The sequence below is a fragment of the Cherax quadricarinatus genome, chromosome 32 (assembly GCF_038502225.1).
Source record: "Cherax quadricarinatus isolate ZL_2023a chromosome 32, ASM3850222v1, whole genome shotgun sequence".
Lineage (NCBI taxonomy): Eukaryota > Metazoa > Arthropoda > Malacostraca > Decapoda > Parastacidae > Cherax > Cherax quadricarinatus.
This window is the reverse complement of record NC_091323.1, coordinates 15,209,187-15,231,299: the sequence shown is the minus strand read 5'-3', so window position 1 is coordinate 15,231,299 and position 22,113 is coordinate 15,209,187. Positions and strand designations below refer to the sequence as shown.

The 22,113-nt window shown below is 40.6% G+C and overlaps 1 protein-coding gene across 3 annotated transcripts in view; it reads right to left on the bottom strand.

The window, feature by feature from the left end:
* LOC128690158 (ATPase WRNIP1) overlaps positions 1-22,113 on the bottom strand; it is a 121,769-nt gene that overhangs the window by 37,795 nt on the left and 61,861 nt on the right. For all 3 annotated transcript variants that reach the window (XM_070090472.1, XM_070090473.1, XM_070090471.1), the window contains one exon: positions 4,792-4,939. In XM_070090472.1, the coding sequence (XP_069946573.1) occupies positions 4,792-4,939 (148 nt within the window). The remainder of the gene's footprint in view (positions 1-4,791; positions 4,940-22,113) is intronic.

Here is a 22,113-nt window from a genome sequence, read left to right as displayed (position 1 = left end):
AACATTTCTGCTACAGCTAATAATAACAATAGTAATAATAATAATAATAATAATAATAATAATAATAATAATAATAATAATAATAATAATAATAATAATAAATATGATATAATTGAAGAAGGAAATTGTACAAAAATACGAGGGAGTGGTTGACACATCGTCAGTGTGACTTTGTTTATGCTGGAGTGAACATTAGTCTCCCTGCTCTTCCAAACATTTCACAATAATTCATTGTGTTTGATGCTTGTAGATTGAGTGTGGCTGGAGTGGTAGAGGCAGTGATTGAGGCAATGGTATTTAATGACATACATGTTAATAATAATACAGTGGACCCCCGGTTAACGATATTTTTTCACTCCAGAAGTATGTTCAGGTGCCAGTACTGACCGAATTTGTTCCCATAAGGAATATTGTGAAGTAGATTAGTCCATTTCAGACCCCCAAACATACACGTACAAACGCACTTACATAAATACACTTACATAATTGGTCGCATTCGGAGGTAATCGTTATGAGGGGGTCCACTGTACATGTTATTAATAATATGTACTATTATTATTTATAACATATATGTTATTAAATACATACATTAATAATAATACATGTTATTAATAATAACATGTACTATTATTATTTATAACATATATGTTATTAAATACCACTGCCTCAACCGCTGAATTATTGTGAAATGTTTGGAAGAGCAGGGATATTAATGTTCACTCCAGCATAAACAAAGTCACACTGATGATGTGTCAACCACTCCCTCGTATTTTTGTACAATTTCCTTCTTCAATTATATCATATATACGTATTATTATTATTATTATTATTACTATTGTTATTATTAGCAATAGCAGAAATATTCGATTATTTGCTGTGTTCAAGAGTAAACACATGATGTCACCGTCTAATACCTTTCCTAATATTTTATTATTTTTATTATCACAATGGCCGATTCCCACCAAGGCAGGGTGGCCCGAAAAAGAAAAACTTTCACCATCATTCACTCCATCACTGTCTTGCCAGAAGGGTGCTTTACACTACAGTTTTTAAACTGCAACATTAATACCCCTCCTTCAGAGTGCAGGCACTGTACTTCCCATCTCCAGGACTCAAGTCCGGCCTGCCGGTTTCCCTGAACCCCTTCATAAATGTTACTTTGCTCACACTCCAACAGCACGTCAAGTATTAAAAACCATTTGTCCCCATTCACTCCTATCAAACACGCTCACGCATGCCTGCTGGGAGTCCAAGCCCCTCGCACACAAAACCTCCTTTACCCCCTCTCTCCAACCTTTCCTAGGCTGACCCCTACCCCGCCTTCCTTCCACTACAGACTGATACACTCTTGAAGTCATTCTGTTTCGCTCCATTCTCTCTACATGTCCGAACCACCTCAACAACCCTTCCTCAGCCCTCTGGACAACAGTTTTGGTAATCCCGCACCTCCTCCTAACTTCCAAGCTATGAATTCTCTGCATTATATTCACACCACACATTGCCCTCAGACATGACATCTCCACTGCCTCCAGCCTTCTCCTCGCTGCAACATTCATCACCCATGCTTCACACCCATATAAGAGCGTTGGTAAAACTATACTCTCATACATTCCCCTCTTTGCCTCCAAGGACAAAGTTCTTTGTCTCCACAGACTCCTAAGTGCACCACTCACTCTTTTCCCCTCATCAATTCTATGATTCACCTCATCTTTCATAGACCCATCCGCTGACACGTCCACTCCCAAATATCTGAATACATTCACCTCCTCCATACTCTCTCCCTCCAATCTGATATTCAATCTTTCATCACCTAATCTTCTTGTTATCCTGTATTCACCTTTAATTTTCTTCTTTTGCACACCCTACCAAACTCATCCACCAATCTCTGCAACTTCTCTTCAGAATCTCCCAAGAGCACAGTGTCATCAGCAAAGAGCAGCTGTGACAACTCCCACTTTGCGTGTGATTCTTTATCTTTTAACTCCACGCCTCTTGCCAAGACCCTCGCATTTACTTCTCTTACAACCCCATCTATAAATATATTAAACAACCATGGTGACATCACACATCCTTGTCTAAGGCCTACTTTTACTGGGAAATAATTTCCCTCTTTCCTACATACTCTAACTTGAGCCTCACTATCTTCGTAAAAACTCTTCACTGCTTTCAGTAACCTACCTCCTACACCATACACTTGCAACATCTGCCACATTGCCCCCCTATCCACCCTGTCATACGCCTTTTCCAAATCCATAAATGCCACAAAGACCTCTTTAGCCTTATCTAAATACTGTTCACTTATATGTTTCACTGTAAACACCTGGTCCACACACCCCCTACCTTTCCTAAAGCCTCCTTGTTCATCTGCTATCCTATTCTCTGTCTTACTCTTAATTCTTTCAATAATAACTCTACCATACACTTTACCAGGTATACTCAGCAGACTTATTTTTTTTATTATTTTATTATCACACTGGCCGATTCCCACCAAGGCAGGGTGGCCCGAAAAAGAAAAACTTTCACCATCATTCACTCCATCACTGTCTTGCCAGAAGGGTGCTTTACACTACAGTTTTTAAACACTTATCCCCCTATAATTTTTGCACTCTCTTTTATCCCCTTTGCCTTTATACAAAGGAACTATGCATGCTCTCTGCCAATCCCTAGGTACCTTACCCTCTTCCATACATTTATTAAATAATTGCACCAACCACTCCAAAACTATATCCCCACCTGCTTTTAACATTTCTATCTTTATCCCATCAATCCCGGCTGCCTTACCCCCTTTCATTTTACCTACTGCCTCACGAACTTCCCCCACACTCACAACTGGCTCTTCCTCACTCCTACAAGATGTTATTCCTCCTTGTCCTATACACGAAATCACAGCTTCCCTATCTTCATCAACATTTAACAATTCCTCAAAATATTCCCTCCATCTTCCCAATACCTCTAACTCTCCATTTAATAACTCTCCTCTCCTATTTTTAACTGACAAATCCATTTGTTCTCTAGGCTTTCTTAACTTGTTAATCTCACTCCAAAACTTTTTCTTATTTTCAACAAAATTTGTTGATAACATCTCACCCACTCTCTCATTTGCTCTCTTTTTACATTGCTTCACCACTCTCTTAAGCTCTCTCTTTTTCTCCATATACTCTTCCCTCCTTGCATCACTTCTACTTTGTAAAAACTTCTCATATGCTAACTTTTTCTCCCTTACTACTCTCTTTACATCATCATTCCACCAATCGCTCCTCTTCCCTCCCGCACCCACTTTCCTGTAACCACAAACTTCTGCTGAACACTCTAACACTACATTTTTAAACCTACCCCATACCTCTTTGACCCCATTGCCTATGCTCTCATTAGCCCATCTATCCTCCAATAGCTGTTTATATCTTACCCTAACTGCCTCCTCTTTTAGTTTATAAACCTTCACCTCTCTCTTCCCTGATGCTTCTATTCTCCTTGTATCCCATCTACCTTTTACTCTCAGTGTAGCTACAACTAGAAAGTGATCTGATTCCTAATAGCCATTCCAATATGCAGTCATGAGTGGCTTTACATTATTTATTCTGTAGTTTAATAGCAAATAATGAACAAACAAAACACTCACCACACTGAGTGGTGGGAGGGCTGGCTGCCAGTTGCGGGGGTCGGAGGGAGGGTAGTAGGGACTCGCAGTGGTGGAGTCTGTGGTATTTAATAACATACATGTTATTAAATAACATACATTATTAAAGCATAACATGTATATATTTAGTACAATTTACGACGTTTTCATGTATTTTATGATTATTCATGGTTCAACAAGTTAAGGAAGCAGTATTGTAATATATTTCCCTACAATATATTGGGGCACCAAACATTCACGGTTTTTCAACATTCGCGAGGCTCTTGATCCCCTAACCCTCGCGAATGTTGAGGGAGACCTGTACACTGCAAAGTGGCTGTTTTACACCAAAAACAGGGTTGCAGTTTTTTCTCATTATGAACTGTGTGCTGCAGAATTTTTTTTATATAGTGCACACTTACCACACAGACCTATTCTTTCATAAGTAGGCCCATATTCACTAGTCACAGCTTATCTGAGTGAGCTGAGCTCATGGTGACCGACTGGCTTCAAAGCCACCGTAACTTTTATGGACAATGTACAGTGTACGTATGTGATTTACATAACGAGAAGCAGTTCTTTTATTCAGTGGAACCATGACTAGGGGTAAAAGTGAGCAGGTTATAATAATAAATGGAGAAAAAGAAACTGAAATAACTTATGCAGTAAGTATCGCCACCAAACAGTACCAGGAGGTGGGTGTGGCAACCCTGGAAATTTGAAATTATGCTAGCCGAAATTAGAGCTGAATTACTGATGGAACCGGATTACTGACTGCTGGATTAGTAATGGCCAACCTGTACTACAATAGTATAAAAGTAAAAAATCAAAGAGAAAAACTAGCACATTTTGCAGACCAGCCATCACTGACAATGTACATACAACTATAATGTGGTTTGGATAAAAAAAAGAAAATTAGATTTTTTCTGAGTATAATGTTATATCTCTGAATATATAATGGAAGCCTACAGAAAGTGGAAGGTAGCAAAACACTAATTTCTTAAAGACTGAGTTTTGCATAACATTACTTTTGTTAGGCAGGGTTGGCAAGTACAGTACGGTTATAATCTTGTGATGATTAAATTAGACTGGATACCTGAATTAACAGATACCCAAAACATGATTAAACTAGAATGGGTACCTGAATTAACAGACAATATAAAAAAAGCTAGCACCTGCAATGCTTCCTTTGCATTATTAACAGTGATAACTCCACTGCTATGAGATTCCATCAGTATTTGTAGGGTGTTGAGGGCACAGCGTGCATCACCTCCACTCATCTCTGACAACCAGTGAATGGCTTCTTTGCTTATTTGTACAGTGCTGCAAAAGAACATACATCATTTCCTTAACGGCTGGTAAAATATTATCATCTTAAATTTAAGGAAATCAATGTTATTACTATCCTACTTCAAATGTAAGCAAACAATAGCTAGCTTGTTTGCTTAATATTATTACACCCACATATATACAAAATTAAAACAGTGAATTGTGATGTCAATGTACTTCTGGAAAAATAGCTAGGAAATGCATGGTGGTGAATGTTTCCTTCTTTGGGTCACAATGCCTTGTAGGAAAACAGTCAATGTGTTATAAAAAACAAGAGAAAATATTAATTTCATAAAGCAGTAATTATAGTTAAATTGCTGTATAATACAGGAATACTTTGTACTTTATGATTTGTGGTGGAAAAGGTTTTGTGGTAAAAAAAAATTACTTGCATTAACACTTAAAATAGATGAAAGTGCTTTTTGTAAAAATACAGAAAAAAAAAATCATAAGAGTGGTGAGATGCTCAAGAAAATACTATACTTTTTTCATAACTGTATGGTAAAAAAAACTTAACTCGCACATAGCTTCTGTTTTCAATATTGTGCAATTAAATTTACATTTTCATTTCCAACAGAAGTGTGCCCCTTTCCAGCAAGGTACGCAGTAGCGGAATTAATTTCTCTTGGTGGTGAGCATTTTCGCTAAGAAGCGTCATGGCAGGCAGACCTGATACCTCCCCAATACACACTGGGCATCTTCACTGTCTTAGAACTGCAGGTAAGGGTGTGAGGGAAGTGATGGGTTGTAAACCAACCTCCCACATGGGTCAATGTATGTTTTTTTTTTTTTTAACAAGTCGGCCGTCTCCCACCGAGGCAGGGTGTACCTTATAATTTTAACCCTTTCAGGGTCCAGAGGCCAAATTTCAGAGAGTGCACCAGTGTCCAAGAATTTTCAAAAAATAATTTTGTTATTTTTTCTTATGAAATGGTAGAGAATCTTTTTCTAAAGGTAATAAAACAAAAAGTACGAAATTTGATGGAAAACTGACGAAATTATGCTCTCGCGAATTTTGATGTGTCAACGATATTTATGCATCGGCGATATTGCCGACTTTGACTCCCATTTTAGGCCAATTACATTATTCCAGTCAGCCAAATTCTTAGCTATTTCAGTAGTATTACTTCTACTCTATCGATTGAGCACAAGAATTTGCCAAGTCAACTGTTTCAACTACAAAATAAAGTGATCGGAAATTGGTAATTTGGCCAATTTAATGCAAAGTTCAAAATACTCCAATTTCAAAATAGGGTCCAGAATAAACAATGGAGGCATTCCTGGAACTAAACTAACATTTCCTCTGTTCATTAGTTACGTTTTGAGGCTTTACTAATGAATTCCATTTTGATTTTTTATTCACATTATGAATTTTTATTCAAACCAAAAAGTAGAAAATTTACTGTTATGCAATACTGCAATAATTGTATAAATAATATCACCACACTTGTGAACATATATTAGACCCACCAGCTGGCGTGTATTAGACGTGTGAGGTCATTTGTTTACTCTTGAACATCTGCAAAAATTTAACATTTCCACTACTTTGAGCTCAGTTTCAAGCCATTTCCAGTACAAAAACCAATCAAAATCATCTCTATTTCTGTAATATGTCTTCCATTCTATAAAATGAGAACAAGAAATCGCAAATACAACTATAAAAAAACATACGAAAAAACACTGCAAAGTTGGTTTTAATAAAAAATTACGGTCTCAGTTTTTTTTATCTCATTATGCACTATGTGCTGCAGGATTTGTTTTATGTGGTGCACACATACCACATAGATGTACTCTCTCATATCTAGGCCCAAATTTACCGCTCACAGCTTATCAGAGTGAGCTGAGCTCATGACGTAACAAGTTATGCAAGTAACAAGTTATGTACAGTATTAAGTAACCATTATTTAGCCAATGTACTCTCTTCTAACTGTCTGAACCTCACCAGAGCTCAGGTATTTCACAGAGCATCATCATCAACAATGTTAGGTAAGAATAATTATTTTTATGACAAAAAATTTGTTATACCTCTCTTATTAGTCTGAAGAGTGCAACCCTATTTTTCCAATGTTTTTCAGTCCATAAGTTGTGGAAGTTGTTACTAATGCAGTTTTCAGGAACATAACATGTGCAAATTTTGACTGTCTACTGTATTTTGAGATATAGGTTATGGCAATAAAAGGAAGAAGTTAAATGAGTATGGGAATAAGGATTAAATTAAAGGATCATGTCAATGAGACTACAGCATAGGGTGTTCTACATTTTTTTTTTTTAACAAGTCGGCCGTCTCCCACCGAGGCAGGGTGACCCAAAAAGAAAGAAAATCCGCAAAAAGAAAATACTTTCATCATCATTCAACACTTTCACCTCACTCACACAATCACTGTTTTTGCAGAGGTGCTCAGAACACAACAGTTTAGCAGCATATACGTATAAAGATACACAACATATCCCTCCAAACTGCTAATATCCCGAAACCCCTCCTTTAGAGTGTAGGCATTGTACTTCCCATTTCCAGGACTCAAGTCCGGCTATATAAAAATAACCGGTTTCCCTGAATCCCTTCACTAAATATTACCCTGCTCACACTCCAATAGATCGTCAGGTCCCAAATACCATTCGTCTCCATTCACTCCTATCGAACACGCTCATGCAAGCCTGCTGGAAGTCCAAGCCCCTTGCCCACAAAAGCTCCCTTACCCCTTCCTTCCAACCTTTTCGAGGACGACCCCTACCCCGCCTTCCTTCTCCTACATATTTAAATGCTCTCCATGTCATTCTACTTTGATCCATTCGATCTAAATGACCAAACCACCTCAACAAACCCTCTTCAGCCCTCTGACTAATACTTTTATTAACTCCACACCTTCTCCTAATTTCCACACTCCGAATTTTCTGCATAATATTTACACCACACATTGCCCTTAGACAGGACATCTCCACTGCCTCCAACCGTCTCCTCGCTGCTGCATTTACCACCCAAGCTTCACATCCATATAAGAGTGTTGGTACTACTATACTTTCATACATTCCCTTCTTTGCCTCCATAGATAACGTTTTTTGACTCCACATATACCTCAATGCACCACTCACTTTTTTTCCCTCATCAATTCTATGATTAACCTCATCCTTCATAAACCCATCCGCCGAAACGTCAACTCCCAAGTATCTGAAAACATTCACTTCTTCCATACTCCTCCTCCCCAATTTGATATCCAATTTTTCTTTATCTAAATCATTTGATACCCTCATCACCTTACTCTTTTCTATGTTCACTTTCAACTTTCTACCTTTACACACATTCTCAAACTCATCCACTAAACTTTGCAATTTTTCTTCAGAATCTCCCATAAGCACAGTATCATCAGCAAAAATTAACTGTGTCAGTTCCCATTTTGAATTTGATTCCCCATAATTTAATCCCACCCCTCTCCCGAACACCCTAGCATTTACTTCCTTTACAACCCCATCTATAAATATATTAAACAACCATGGTGACATTACACATCCCTGTCTAAGACCTACTTTTACCGGGAAGTATTCTCCCTCTCTTCTACATACCCTAACCTGAGCCTCACTATCCTCATAAAAGCTCTTTACAGCATTTAGTAACTTACCACCTATTCCATATACTTGCAACATCTGCCACATTGCTCCTCTATCCACTCTATCATATGCCTTTTCTAAATCCATAAATGCAATAAAAACTTCCCTACCTTTATCTAAATACTGTTCATATATATGCTTCATATATATGCTTCAATAGGTAGTAGGTTGGTAGACAGCAACCACCCAGGGAAGTACTACCGTCCTGCCAGATGACTGTGAAACAAAAACCTGTAACTGTTTTGCATGATGGTAGGATTGCTGGTTTCTTTTTCTGTCTCATAAACACGCTAAGATAACAGGGATATCTTGCTACTCCTACTTACACTTTGGTCACACTTCACAGACACGCACATGCATATATATATATACATACATCTAGGTTTTTCTCCTTTTCCTAAATAGCTCTTGTTCTTTTTTATTTCTTCTATTGTCCATGGGGAAGTGGAAAAGAATCTTTCCTCCGTAAGCCATGCGTGTCGTATGAGGCGACTAAAATGCCGGGAGCAATGGGCTAGTAACCCCTTCTCCTGTATACAATTACTAAAAAAGAGAAGAAGAAAAACTTTATAAAACTGGGTTGCTTAAATGTGCGTGGATGTAGTGCGGATGACAAGAAACAGATGATTGCTGATGTTATGAATGAAAAGAAGTTGGATGTCCTGGCCCTAAGCGAAACAAAGCTGAAGGGGGTAGGAGAGTTTCAGTGGGGGGAAATAAATGGGATTAAATCTGGAGTATCTGAGAGAGTTAGAGCAAAGGAAGGGGTAGCAGTAATGTTAAATGATCAGTTATGGAAGGAGAAAAGAGAATATGAATGTGTAAATTCAAGAATTATGTGGATTAAAGTAAAGGTTGGATGCGAGAAGTGGGTCATAATAAGCGTGTATGCACCTGGAGAAGAGAGGAATGCAGAGGAGAGAGAGAGATTTTGGGAGATGTTAAGTGAATGTATAGGAGCCTTTGAACCAAGTGAGAGAGTAATTGTGGTAGGGGACTTGAATGCTAAAGTAGGAGAAACTTTTAGAGAGGGTGTGGTAGGTAAGTTTGGGGTGCCAGGTGTAAATGATAATGGGAGCCCTTTGATTGAACTTTGTATAGAAAGGGGTTTAGTTATAGGTAATACATATTTTAAGAAAAAGAGGATAAATAAGTATACACGATATGATGTAGGGCGAAATGACAGTAGTTTGTTGGATTATGTATTGGTAGATAAAAGACTGTTGAGTAGACTTCAGGATGTACATGTTTATAGAGGGGCCACAGATATATCAGATCACTTTCTAGTTGTAGCTACACTGAGAGTAAAAGGTAGATGGGATACAAGGAGAATAGAAGCATCAGGGAAGAGAGAGGTGAAGGTTTATAAACTAAAAGAGGAGGCAGTTAGGGTAAGATATAAACAGCTATTGGAGGATAGATGGGCTAATGAGAGCATAGGCAATGGGGTCGAAGAGGTATGGGGTAGGTTTAAAAATGTAGTGTTAGAGTGTTCAGCAGAAGTTTGTGGTTACAGGAAAGTGGGTGCAGGAGGGAAGAGGAGCGATTGGTGGAATGATGATGTAAAGAGAGTAGTAAGGGAGAAAAAGTTAGCATATGAGAAGTTTTTACAAAGTAGAAGTGATGCAAGGAGGGAAGAGTATATGGAGAAAAAGAGAGAGGTTAAGAGAGTGGTGAAGCAATGTAAAAAGAGAGCAAATGAGAGAGTGGGTGAGATGTTATCAACAAATTTTGTTGAAAATAAGAAAAAGTTTTGGAGTGAGATTAACAAGTTAAGAAAGCCTAGAGAACAAATTGATTTGTCAGTTAAAAATAGGAGAGGAGAGTTATTAAATGGAGAGTTAGAGGTATTGGGAAGATGGAAGGAATATTTTGAGGAATTGTTAAATGTTGATGAAGATAGGGAAGCTGTGATTTCGTGTATAGGGCAAGGAGGAATAACATCTTGTAGGAGTGAGGAAGAGCCAGTTGTGAGTGTGGGGGAAGTTCGTGAGGCAGTAGGTAAAATGAAAGGGGGTAAGGCAGCCGGGATTGATGGGATAAAGATAGAAATGTTAAAAGCAGGTGGGGATATAGTTTTGGAGTGGTTGGTGCAATTATTTAATAAATGTATGGAAGAGGGTAAGGTACCTAGGGATTGGCAGAGAGCATGCATAGTTCCTTTGTATAAAGGCAAAGGGGATAAAAGAGAGTGCAAAAATTATAGGGGGATAAGTCTGTTGAGTGTACCTGGTAAAGTGTATGGTAGAGTTATAATTGAAAGAATTAAGAGTAAGACGGAGAATAGGATAGCAGATGAACAAGGAGGCTTTAGGAAAGGTAGGGGGTGTGTGGACCAGGTGTTTACAGTGAAACATATAAGTGAACAGTATTTAGATAAGGCTAAAGAGGTCTTTGTGGCATTTATGGATTTGGAAAAGGCGTATGACAGGGTGGATAGGGGGGCAATGTGGCAGATGTTGCAAGTGTATGGTGTAGGAGGTAGGTTACTGAAAGCAGTGAAGAGTTTTTACGAGGATAGTGAGGCTCAAGTTAGAGTATGTAGGAAAGAGGGAAATTTTTTCCCAGTAAAAGTAGGCCTTAGACAAGGATGTGTGATGTCACCGTGGTTGTTAAATATATTTATAGATGGGGTTGTAAGAGAAGTAAATGCGAGGGTCTTGGCAAGAGGCGTGGAGTTAAAAGATAAAGAATCACACACAAAGTGGGAGTTGTCACAGCTGCTCTTTGCTGATGACACTGTGCTCTTGGGAGATTCTGAAGAGAAGTTGCAGAGATTGGTGGATGAATTTGGTAGGGTGTGCAAAAGAAGAAAATTAAAGGTGAATACAGGAAAGAGTAAGGTTATGAGGATAACAAAAAGATTAGGTGATGAAAGATTGAATATCAGATTGGAGGGAGAGAGTATGGAGGAGGTGAACGTATTCAGATATTTGGGAGTGGACGTGTCAGCGGATGGGTCTATGAAAGATGAGGTGAATCATAGAATTGATGAGGGAAAAAGAGTGAGTGGTGCACTTAGGAGTCTGTGGAGACAAAGAACTTTGTCCTTGGAGGCAAAGAGGGGAATGTATGAGAGTATAGTTTTACCAACGCTCTTATATGGGTGTGAAGCGTGGGTGATGAATGTTGCAGCGAGGAGAAGGCTGGAGGCAGTGGAGATGTCATGTCTGAGGGCAATGTGTGGTGTGAATATAATGCAGAGAATTCGTAGTTTGGAAGTTAGGAGGAGGTGCGGGATTACCAAAACTGTTGTCCAGAGGGCTGAGGAAGGGTTGTTGAGGTGGTTCGGACATGTAGAGAGAATGGAGCGAAACAGAATAACTTCAAGAGTGTATCAGTCTGTAGTGGAAGGAAGGCGGGGTAGGGGTCGGCCTAGGAAGGGTTGGAGGGAGGGGGTAAAGGAGGTTTTGTGTGCGAGGGGCTTGGACTTCCAGCAGGCATGCGTGAGCGTGTTTGATAGGAGTGAATGGAGACAAATGGTTTTTAATACTTGACGTGCTGTTGGAGTGTGAGCAAAGTAACATTTATGAAGGGATTCAGGGAAACCGGCAGGCCGGACTTGAGTCCTGGAGATGGGAAGTACAGTGCCTGCACTCTGAAGGAGGGGTGTTAATGTTGCAGTTTAAAAACTGTAGTGTAAAGCACCCTTCTGGCAAGACAGTGATGGAGTGAATGATGGTGAAAGTTTTTCTTTTTCGGGCCACCCTGCCTTGGTGGGAATCGGCCGGTGTGATAATAAAAAAAAAAATAAAAAATATATATGCTTCAATGTAAACACTTGATCTACACAACCCCTACCCACTCTGAAGCCTCCCTGCTCATCCGCAATCCTACATTCTGTCTTACCTCTAATTCTTTCAATTATAACCCTACCGTATACTTTTCCTGGTATACTCAGTAAACTTATTCCTCTATAATTTTTACAATCTCTTTTGTCCCCTTTCCCTTTATATAAAGGGACTATACATGCTCTCCGCCAATCCCTAGGTACCTTCCCCTCTTTCATACATTTATTAAACAAAAGTACCAACCACTCCAACACTATATCCCCCCCTGCTTTTAACATTTCTGTCACGATCCCATCAGTTCCAGCTGCTTGTTGAATATGTTGGTGAATAATAATAAAAGGTGAAAAAATTATTAATAAGAAAGTTGTGTAGTGAAGTTATGATATTTACTGATGCAGCAGATGGTGGTGTTTGGGTTTTTGAGGGCCACCACACTAGATCATTAGTAAGCCCTATCAGTCTCTAGGGAAGGACTGGCCTGTCGACTGCCCTGCCCCTATGCTGTGGAAGGAATACACACTAAACTGAGTCAACAACTGGCTCCTCCCATGCCTTAAAGGTTATAAACAATGGTGATAAGTGTTAAGTGGTGGTACATAAAGTGCTAGTGGCTTATATTACTTCCCAAATTTTTGTCCAGGTATTGTACAGGAATACATTACTCCACCCCATACATTAATATATCAACAGGTAATGCCAACCAAAATTTACAGTAAGAACAAATGGTTTTAGGTAATTTTGTAAGGCTTTTCTGGAGGTCTCAAGAACATAACTATTTTTCCAAAATATTCTTCAAATCATGCAACATGAATGTTATGTACAATGCTCTTTTCAGGAACAGAACTATGGTGTTATTTTGTAATATATAGTACAGTATTAACTAGTTTCCTCGAAGATTGCTGAAACCCCTCTTTTTCTGAACCAGGTCTTCTTTTTTTTTTTTTTTTTTTTTTTTTACCTCAATGACCATCTCTCACTAACTCAGGGTTGTGACCCCAACAAAAGTAAACACATTTAATATCATTCATTCCATCTCTGTCTTGCCAGAAATGTACTGACATCACAATTCAAATAGTATCCTATGACTGCAACATCTCTATCCCTCCTTCAGAGTGCAGGCACTGCCCTTCTCACCTCCAGGACTCAAGTCTGGCTAACTGGTTAGCCAGACTTGTATAAAATATTCTGTTTACAATTCAATATTCCTTTGTTTGAACCTACAGTGGTACCTTGCTATATGTCCTTAATCCATTCCAGGACCTTGGACTTACAGGACACATACCAAATGAATTTTCCCACAAGAAATATAGGGAAAAACGATTAATCCGTTCCCACAAAAAAAAAAAATCCTATTGTTATTGGCATATTATACATTGATGGGGTTGTATAAAATAATTCAAACATTGCTTAATACTAAAATACATACATATATAATTAGGTAGTAAATTGGTAAACAGCAACCACCCAGGGAGGTACTACCGTCCTGCCAAGCGAGTGTAAAACGAAAGCCTGTAATTGTTTTACATGATGGTAGGATTGCTGGTGTCTTTTGTCTGTCTCATAAACACGCAAGATTTCAGGTACGTCTTGCTACTTCTACTTGCACTTACGTCACACTACACATACATGTACAAGCATATATATACCCACACCCCTCTGGGTTTTCCTCTATTTTCTTTCTAGTTCTTGTTCTTGTTTATTTCCTCTTATCTCCATGGGGAAGTGGAACAGAATTCTTCCTCCGTAAGCCATGCGTGTTGTAAGAGGCGACTAAAATGCCGGGAGCAAGGGGCTAGTAACCCCTTCTGAATAAATTACTAAATTTAAAAAGAGAAACTTTCGTTTTTCTTTTTGGGCCACCCTGCCTTGGTGGGATACGGCCGGTGTGTTGAAAGAAAGATACGTATATAAATACAAAAGAATCAGATGAAATAAATGCAAATTTAACCTCACTTTACTTTGCTGAAATGAGTCAAGTGCCTACTAGGATAGTGCTGAGGAGGAGGGAGGAGGAAGGAGGAGGGAGGAAGGAGGAGGGACGGAGGGAGGAAGGAAGGAAGGAAGGAAGGAAGGAAGGAAGAAAGGAAGGAAGGAAGGAAGGAAGGGAGGAAGGAAGGGAGGGAGGGAGGGAGGGAGGGAGGGAGGAAGGAAGGTAGGGAGGGAGGGAGGGAGGGAGGGAGGGAGGGAGGGAGAGAGGGAGGGAGGGAGGAAGGCAGGAAGGGAGGGAGGGAGGGAGGGAGGGAGGGAGGGAGGGAGGGAGGGAGGGAGGGAGGGAGGGAGGGAGGGAGGGAGGGAGGGAGGGAGGGAGGGAGGGAGGGAGGGAGGGAGGGAGGGAGGGAGGGAGGGAGGGAGGGAGGGAGGGAGGGAGGGAGGGAGGGAGGGAGGGAGGGAGGGAGGGAGATGGGAATGTTATTGTTTGGAAGAAGAGTCCCCTTCTCTTTTCTGTCTCTTTTTCCCTATTTGGAGATGATTGAAGCTCACCAGGTTTGACTTTTACTAAAAATCTGTCCAAAGAACTTTGCTTCTGCCTTCTCCTCAGGATGTTTCGAAAATGTGACATTGTGTGGTCATTCCTGTTGCAGTATTCCTTCTTTCTTATGTTCCAGACAATGCTATTATGGCTTGTTTGGGCTTTGTTGGGGTGGTACTTCTCTGCAAAGTTTATGACGTCCATCCGTTTGGCAAAGATTTCCTTGATTAATGAAGTAGAGGCTTCCTCTATCTCCTCTTCAGGGCCTGAAGAGAAAGCCTCCGTCTTAGTCTTGTGCTCCTCCTCCTTAAGTTCCTGCAGCTCCTCAATGGTCAGCTCTTACCTGTGCCCCTCCACTAACTCCTCCACATCACCATCACTCACATCCAGACCCATGGACCTGCCCAGAGAGACAATATCCTCCACTACAGACACAGCCTCAAAGCCCTCAAAGTCCCTTTCAACCACTGCTTCTGGCCACAAATTCCTCTAAGCAGAGTTCATTGTTCTGTATGAAACTTCCTGTCAGGCTTTGTCAATGAGAGTTATGCAATGGGCAATAGTAAAGTGATCTTTCCAAAACTCTCTCAGGGTTAACTCTGTGTCAAAGGTCACTTCAAAGCATCTCTGGAATAGTGCTTTAGTGTAGAGTTTCTTGAAATTACTGATGACCTGCTGATCCATGGGCCGAATGAGACTCATGTTAGGGGGAAGGAAACTTTACAGTGATGAAGTCAAACTCCAACAGCACATAGTCCTGTAAGCTTGGAGGGTGAGCTGGAGCACTGTCCATTATGAGAAGGGCCTTCAGAGGCAGGTTTTTCTCCTCTGAATAACTTCCTACACTTGGCCCAAACACAACATTAAACCATTCGCTGAAATATTCTCTGGTTACCTAAGCAGGAGTCATATTCCAAACAAAGATCATATACCAAGCAAAAATTTTTGTGTCCAAACAGGATGTATACCAAGTTGGACTTACACCAAAGCAGACGTATACTGAGGTACCATTGTACCTTTAATGTGTTATTTCACTTACAAATAACAAAGAGCACATACCTGGTGCTTGCACTTTCCCTGTCACGTCAGTTTTGTACATTTTTATCTCATTCACTGTAAAATAATGCAATCATTACTAGCTTTACAAACATTCAATATTACCCTTTACCTCTCAAATACCCTGTCAAGCCTCTATATAATGGAATTCAGAGAGCATGTATAGCTCCTTTATATAAAGGGAAGAGGTACAAAAGAGATGGTAAAAATTATAGAGGAATTAGTTTACTGAGTATACCAGGAAAAGTGTACAGTTGGGATATTATTGAAAGAATTAGAGGTAAGACAGAATGTAGGACTGCGGATGAACAAGGAGGTTTTAGAGTGGGTAGGGGATGTGTAGATCAAGTGTTTACAGTGAAGCATATATGTGAACAGTATTTAGATAAAGGAAGGGAAGTTTTCATTGCATTTAAGGATTTAGAAAAGGCATATGATAGAGTGGATAGGGGAGCAATGTGGCAGATGTTGCAAGTATATAGAATAGGTGGTAAGTTATTAAATGCTGTAAAGAGTTTTTATGGGGATAGTGAGGCTCAGGTTAAAGTGTGTAGAAGAGAGGGAGAATACTTCCCGGTAAAAGTAGGTCTTAGACAGGGATGTGTAATGTCACCATGGTTGTTTAATATATTTATAGATGGGGTTGTAAAAGAGGTACAGTGGACCCCCGACATTCGATGGCATCAACATTCGATAAATCCGACATTCGATGCATTTTAACGCAAAAATTTCGCCTCAACATTCGATGGAAAACTCAACATTCGATACGATTCGTACGAGACGTGTCCACGTGTGGCCTGAACTGCACCGTGTGTACCAGTGTTTACAAGCCAGCCAGTGTGTGCGCATCTAAGGATACATTCGGTACATTCCATATTATCACTGTTTTTGGTGCTTGTTTCTGCAAAATAAGTAACCATGGGCCCCAAGAAAGCTTCTAGTGCCAACCCTTCGAGAAAAAAGGTGCTAATGACTATTGAAATGAAGAAAGAGATAATTGCAAAGTACAAAAGTGGAGTGCGTATGTCGGAGTGCATGATGATTTGGTAAAGAAATTGCCTGCAACTAGTGGTGATGTGAGTGAATTTAAGGCCAGCAAAGGTTGGTTTGAAAGATTTAAGAATCGTAGTGGCACACACAGTGTGGTAAGGCATGGTGAGGCTGCCAATTCAAGTCCTAATGGAAGGGGATTCCCCTTTAAACACTAACACCATCCACACTCTCCCCTCCTCCCATCCCATCAATCATCACCAGATCTTTATTAAAGGTAAGTGTCAATTATTCTATTGTTATTAATCTATTGTTATTGTTGTTATTGCAATTATTCTATTGCATTAAACTTAATATTTCATGTGGTAAATTTTTTTTTTCATACTTTTGCGTGTCTTGCACGGATTAATTTGATTTCCATTATTTCTTATGGGGAAAATTAATTCAACTTTCGATATTTTCGACATTCGATAGCTCTCAGGAACGGATTAGTATCGAATGTCGAGGGTCCACTGTAAATGCTAGGGTGTTCAGGAGAGCGGTGGAATTAAATTATGGGGAATCAAATACAAAATGGGAATTGACACAGTTACTTTTTGCTGATGATACTGTGCTTATGGGAGATTCTAAAGAAAAACTGCAAAGGTTAGTGGATGAGTTTGGGAGTGTGTGTAAAGGTAGAAAGTTGAAAGTGAACATAGAAAAGAGTAAGGTGATGAGGGTATCAAAAGCTTTAGATAAAGAAAAATTGGATATCAAATTGGAGAGGAGGAGTATGGAGGTAGTGAATGTTTTCAGACAGAGAGGATCCTCGACCAGCGATATTAATCCGTTCCTGAGAGCTCATCGTTAATCAAAATTATCGTTAGTCGAGTTAATTTTCCCCATAAGAAATAATGGAAATCAAATTAATCCGTGCAAGACACCCAAAAGTATTGAAAAAAAATGTTTACCACATGAAATATTAATTTTAATACACACAAACTGAAGAAGACATGCACAGTTACATGACACTTACCTTTATTGAAGATCTGGTGATGATTGATGGGATGGGAGGAGGGGAGAGTTTTGATGGTGTTAGTGTTTAGAAGGGGAATCCCCTTCCATTAGGACTTGAGGTGGCAAGTCCTTTTTCGGGGTTACTTCCCTTCTTCTTTTAATGCCACTAGGACCAGCTTGAGAGTCACTGGACCTCTGTCGCACAGCATATCTGTCCATAGAGGCCTGTACCTCCCGTTCCTTTATGACATTCCTAAAGTGTTTCACAACATTGTCAGTGTCACAATTAAACACTTGTTCAGGTTTCAATTCTTCACTGTCTAGGTACTCCTTGAATTCCTGCACATATTTTTCAGCTGCTTTTTGGTCCAAACTGGCAGCCTCACCATGCCTTATCACACTATGTATGCCACTACGATTCTTAAATCTCTCAAACCAACCTTTGCTGGCATTAAATTCACTCACATCACCACTAGTTGCTGGCATTTTTCTAATTAAATCGTCATGCAACTTCCTAGCCTTTTCACATTTGATCGCTTGAGAGATGCTATCTCCTGCTATCTGTTTTTCATTTATCCACACCAATAACAGTCTCTCAACATCATCTATCACTTGCGATCTCAGTTTCGAAAACATAGTTGCACCTTTGGCAAGAACAGCTTCCTTGATTGCCGTTTTCTTGGCCACAATAGTAGCGATGGTTGATTGGGGTTTTTTGTACAACCTGGCCAGCTCGGAGACACTCACTCCACTTTCATACTTAGCAATGATCTCTTTCTTCATATCCATAGTAATTCTCACCCTTTTTCCTGTAGGGTTGGCACTAGAAGCTTTCTTGGGGCCCATGGTCACTTATTTTGCAGGTGCAATCACTAAAAAGGCTGTGATAATATGAAATGTTCCGATTGTTTAATATATTTATAGATGGGGCTGTAAGAGAAGTAAATGCGAGGGTCTTGGCAAGAGGCGTGGAGTTAAAAGATAAAGAATCACACATAAAGTGGGAGTTGTCACAGTTGCTCTTTGCTGATGACACTGTGCTCTTGGGAGATTCTGAAGAGAAGTTGCAGAGATTGGTGGATGAATTTGGTAGGGTATGCAAAAGAAGAAAATTAAAAGTGAATACAGGAAAGAGTAAGGTTATGAGGATAACAAAAAGATTAGGTGATGAAAGATTGGATATCAGATTAGAGGGAGAGAGTATGGAGGAGGTGAATGTATTCAGATATTTAGGAGTGGACATGTCAGTGGATGGGTCTATGAAAGACGAGGTGAATCATAGAATTGATGAGGGGAAAAGGGTGAGTGGTGCACTTAGGAGTCTGTGGAGACAAAGAACTTTGTCCTTGGAGGCAAAGAGGGGAATGTATGAGAGTATAGTTTTACCAACGCTCTTATATGGGTGTGAAGCATGGGTGATGAATGTTGCAGCGAGGAGAAGGCTGGAGGCAGTGGAGATGTCATGTCTGAGGGCAATGTGTGGTGTGAATATAATGCAGAGAATTCATAGTTTGGAAGTTAGGAGGAGGTGGGGGATTACCAAAACTGTTGTCCAGAGGGCTGAGGAAGGGTTGTTAAGGTGGTTCGGACATGTAGAGAGAATGAAGCGAAACAGAATGACTTCAAGAGTGTATCAGTCTGTAGTGGAAGGAAGACGGGGTAGGGGTCGGCCTAGGAAAGGTTGGAGGGAGGGGGTAAAGGAGGTTTTGTGTGCGAGGGGCTTGGACTTCCAGCAGGCATGCGTGAGCGTGTTTGATACGAGTGAATGGAGACAAATGGATTTTAATACTTGACGTGCTGTTGGAGTGTGAGCAAAGTAACATTTATGAAGGGGTTCAGGGAAACCGGCAGGCCGGACTTGAGTCCTGGAGATGGGAAGTACAGTGCCTGCACTCTGAAGGAGGGGTGTTAATGTTGCAGTTTAAAAACTGTAGTGTAAAGCACTCTTCTGGCAAGACAGTGATGGAGCGAATGATGGTGAAAGTTTTTCTTTTTCGGGCCACCCTGCCTTGGTGGGAATCGGCCAGTGTGATAATAATAATAAATAAAAAATTCTGATTGTATGCTTGGAAGCAACCGCTGTGGCTGGCTGGCTTGTAAACACTGGCCAGAAGTGGACGTGTCTCAGACAGAATGAATAGTGTTAGTTGAGTTTTTTAGCGCTAGTCGAGGCAAAATTTTTGCGTTAAAATGTATCGCTGGTCGGAGTTATCATTAATCGATGCCATCGTTGGTCGAGGGTCCACTGTATTTGGGAGTTGACGTGTCAGCGAATGGATTTATGAAGGATGAGGTTAATCATAGAATTGATGAAGGAAAAAAAGTGAGTGGTGCATTGAGGTATATGTGGAGACAAAAAACATTATCTATGGAGGCAAAGAAGGGAATGTATGAAAGTATAGTGGTGCCAACACTCTTATATGGGTGTGAAGTTTGGGTTGTAAATGCTGCATCGAGGAGATGGTTGGAGGCAGTGGAGATGTCCTGTCTAAGGGTAATGTGTGTAAATATTATGCAGAAAATTCAGAGTGTGGAAATTAGGAGAAGGTGTGGAGTTAATTAAAGTATTAGTCAGAGGGCTGAAGAGGGGTTGTTGAGGTGGTTTGGTCATTTAGAGAGTATGGATCAAAGTAGAATGATATGGAGAGCACATAAATCTGTAGGGGAAGGAAGCCGGGGTAGGAGTTGTCCTCGAAAAGGTTGGAGTGGGTAAAGGTCGTTTCGTGGGCGAGGGGCTTGGACTTCCAGCAAGCGTGCGTGAACATATTAGATAGGAGTGAATGGAGACGAATGGTATTTGGGACTTGTCGAGCTGTTGGAGCGTGAGCAGGGTAATACAGTGGAACCCCGCCTTATGATGGCATTGCGTTACGTTAAATCCACCATACGATACATTTTAACGCAAAAATTTTGCCTCGCCTTACGTGATTTGTCCAGGACGCGTCCCACGTGTGGCCTCAGTGCCAGTGTCTACAGGCCAGCCAGTGTGGTCGCATCGACGCATACATTCGGTACATTTCACATTATCCCAGTGTTTTTAGTTTACCTGGAGAGAGTTTCGGGGGTCAACGCCCCCGCGGCCCGGTCTGTGACCAGGCCTCCTGGTGGATCAGCGCCTGATCAACCAGGCTGTTGCTGCTGGCTGCACGCAAACCAACGTACGAGCCACAGCCCGGCTGATCAGGAACTGACTTTAGGTGCTTGTCCAGTGCCAGCTTGAAGACTGCCAGGGGTCTGTTGGTAATCCCCCTTATGTGTGCTGGGAGGCAGTTGAACAGTCTCGGGCCCCTGACACTTATTGTATGGTCTCTTAACGTGCTAGTGACACCCCTGCTTTTCATTGGGGGGATGGTGCATCGTCTGCCAAGTCTTTTGCTTTCGTAGTGAGTGATATATAATCATGTATCTCTCCCTCCTGCGTTCCAGGGAATACAGGTTTAGAAACCTCAAGTGCTCCCAGTAATTGAGGTGTTTTATCTCCGTTATGCGCGCCGTGAAAGTTCTCTGTACATTTTCTAGGTCGGCAATTTCACCTGCCTTGAAAGGTGCTGTTAGAGTGCAGCAATATTCCAGCCTAGATAGAACAAGTGACCTGAAGAGTGTCATCATGGGCTTGGCCTCCCTAGTTTTGAAGGTTCTCATTATCCATCCTGTCATTTTTCTAGCAGATGCAATTGATACAATGTTATGGTCCTTGAAGGTGAGATCATCCGACATAATCACTCCCAGGTCTTTGACGTTGGTGTTTCGCTCTATTTTGTGGCCAGAATTTGTTTTGTACTCTGATGAAGATTTAATTTCCTCATGTTTACCATATCTGAGTAATTGAAATTTCTCATCGTTGAACTTCATATTGTTTTCTGCAGCCCACTGAAAGATTTGGTTGATGTCCGCCTGGAGCCTTGCAGTGTCTGCAATGGAAGACACTGTCATGCAGATTCGGGTGTCATCTGCAAAGGAAGACACGGTGCTGTGGCTGACATCCTTGTCTATGTCGGATATGAGGATGAGGAACAAGATGGGAGCTAGTACTGTGCCTTGTGGAACAGAGCTTTTCACCGTAGCTGCCTCGGACTTTACTCTGTTGACTACTCTCTGTGTTCTGTTAGTGAGGAAATTATAGATCCATCGACCGACTTTTCCTGTTATTCCTTTAGCGCGCATTTTGTGCGCTATTACGCCATGGTCACACTTGTCGAAGGCTTTTGCAAAGTCTGTATATATTACATCTGCATTCTTTTTGTCTTCTAGTGCATTTA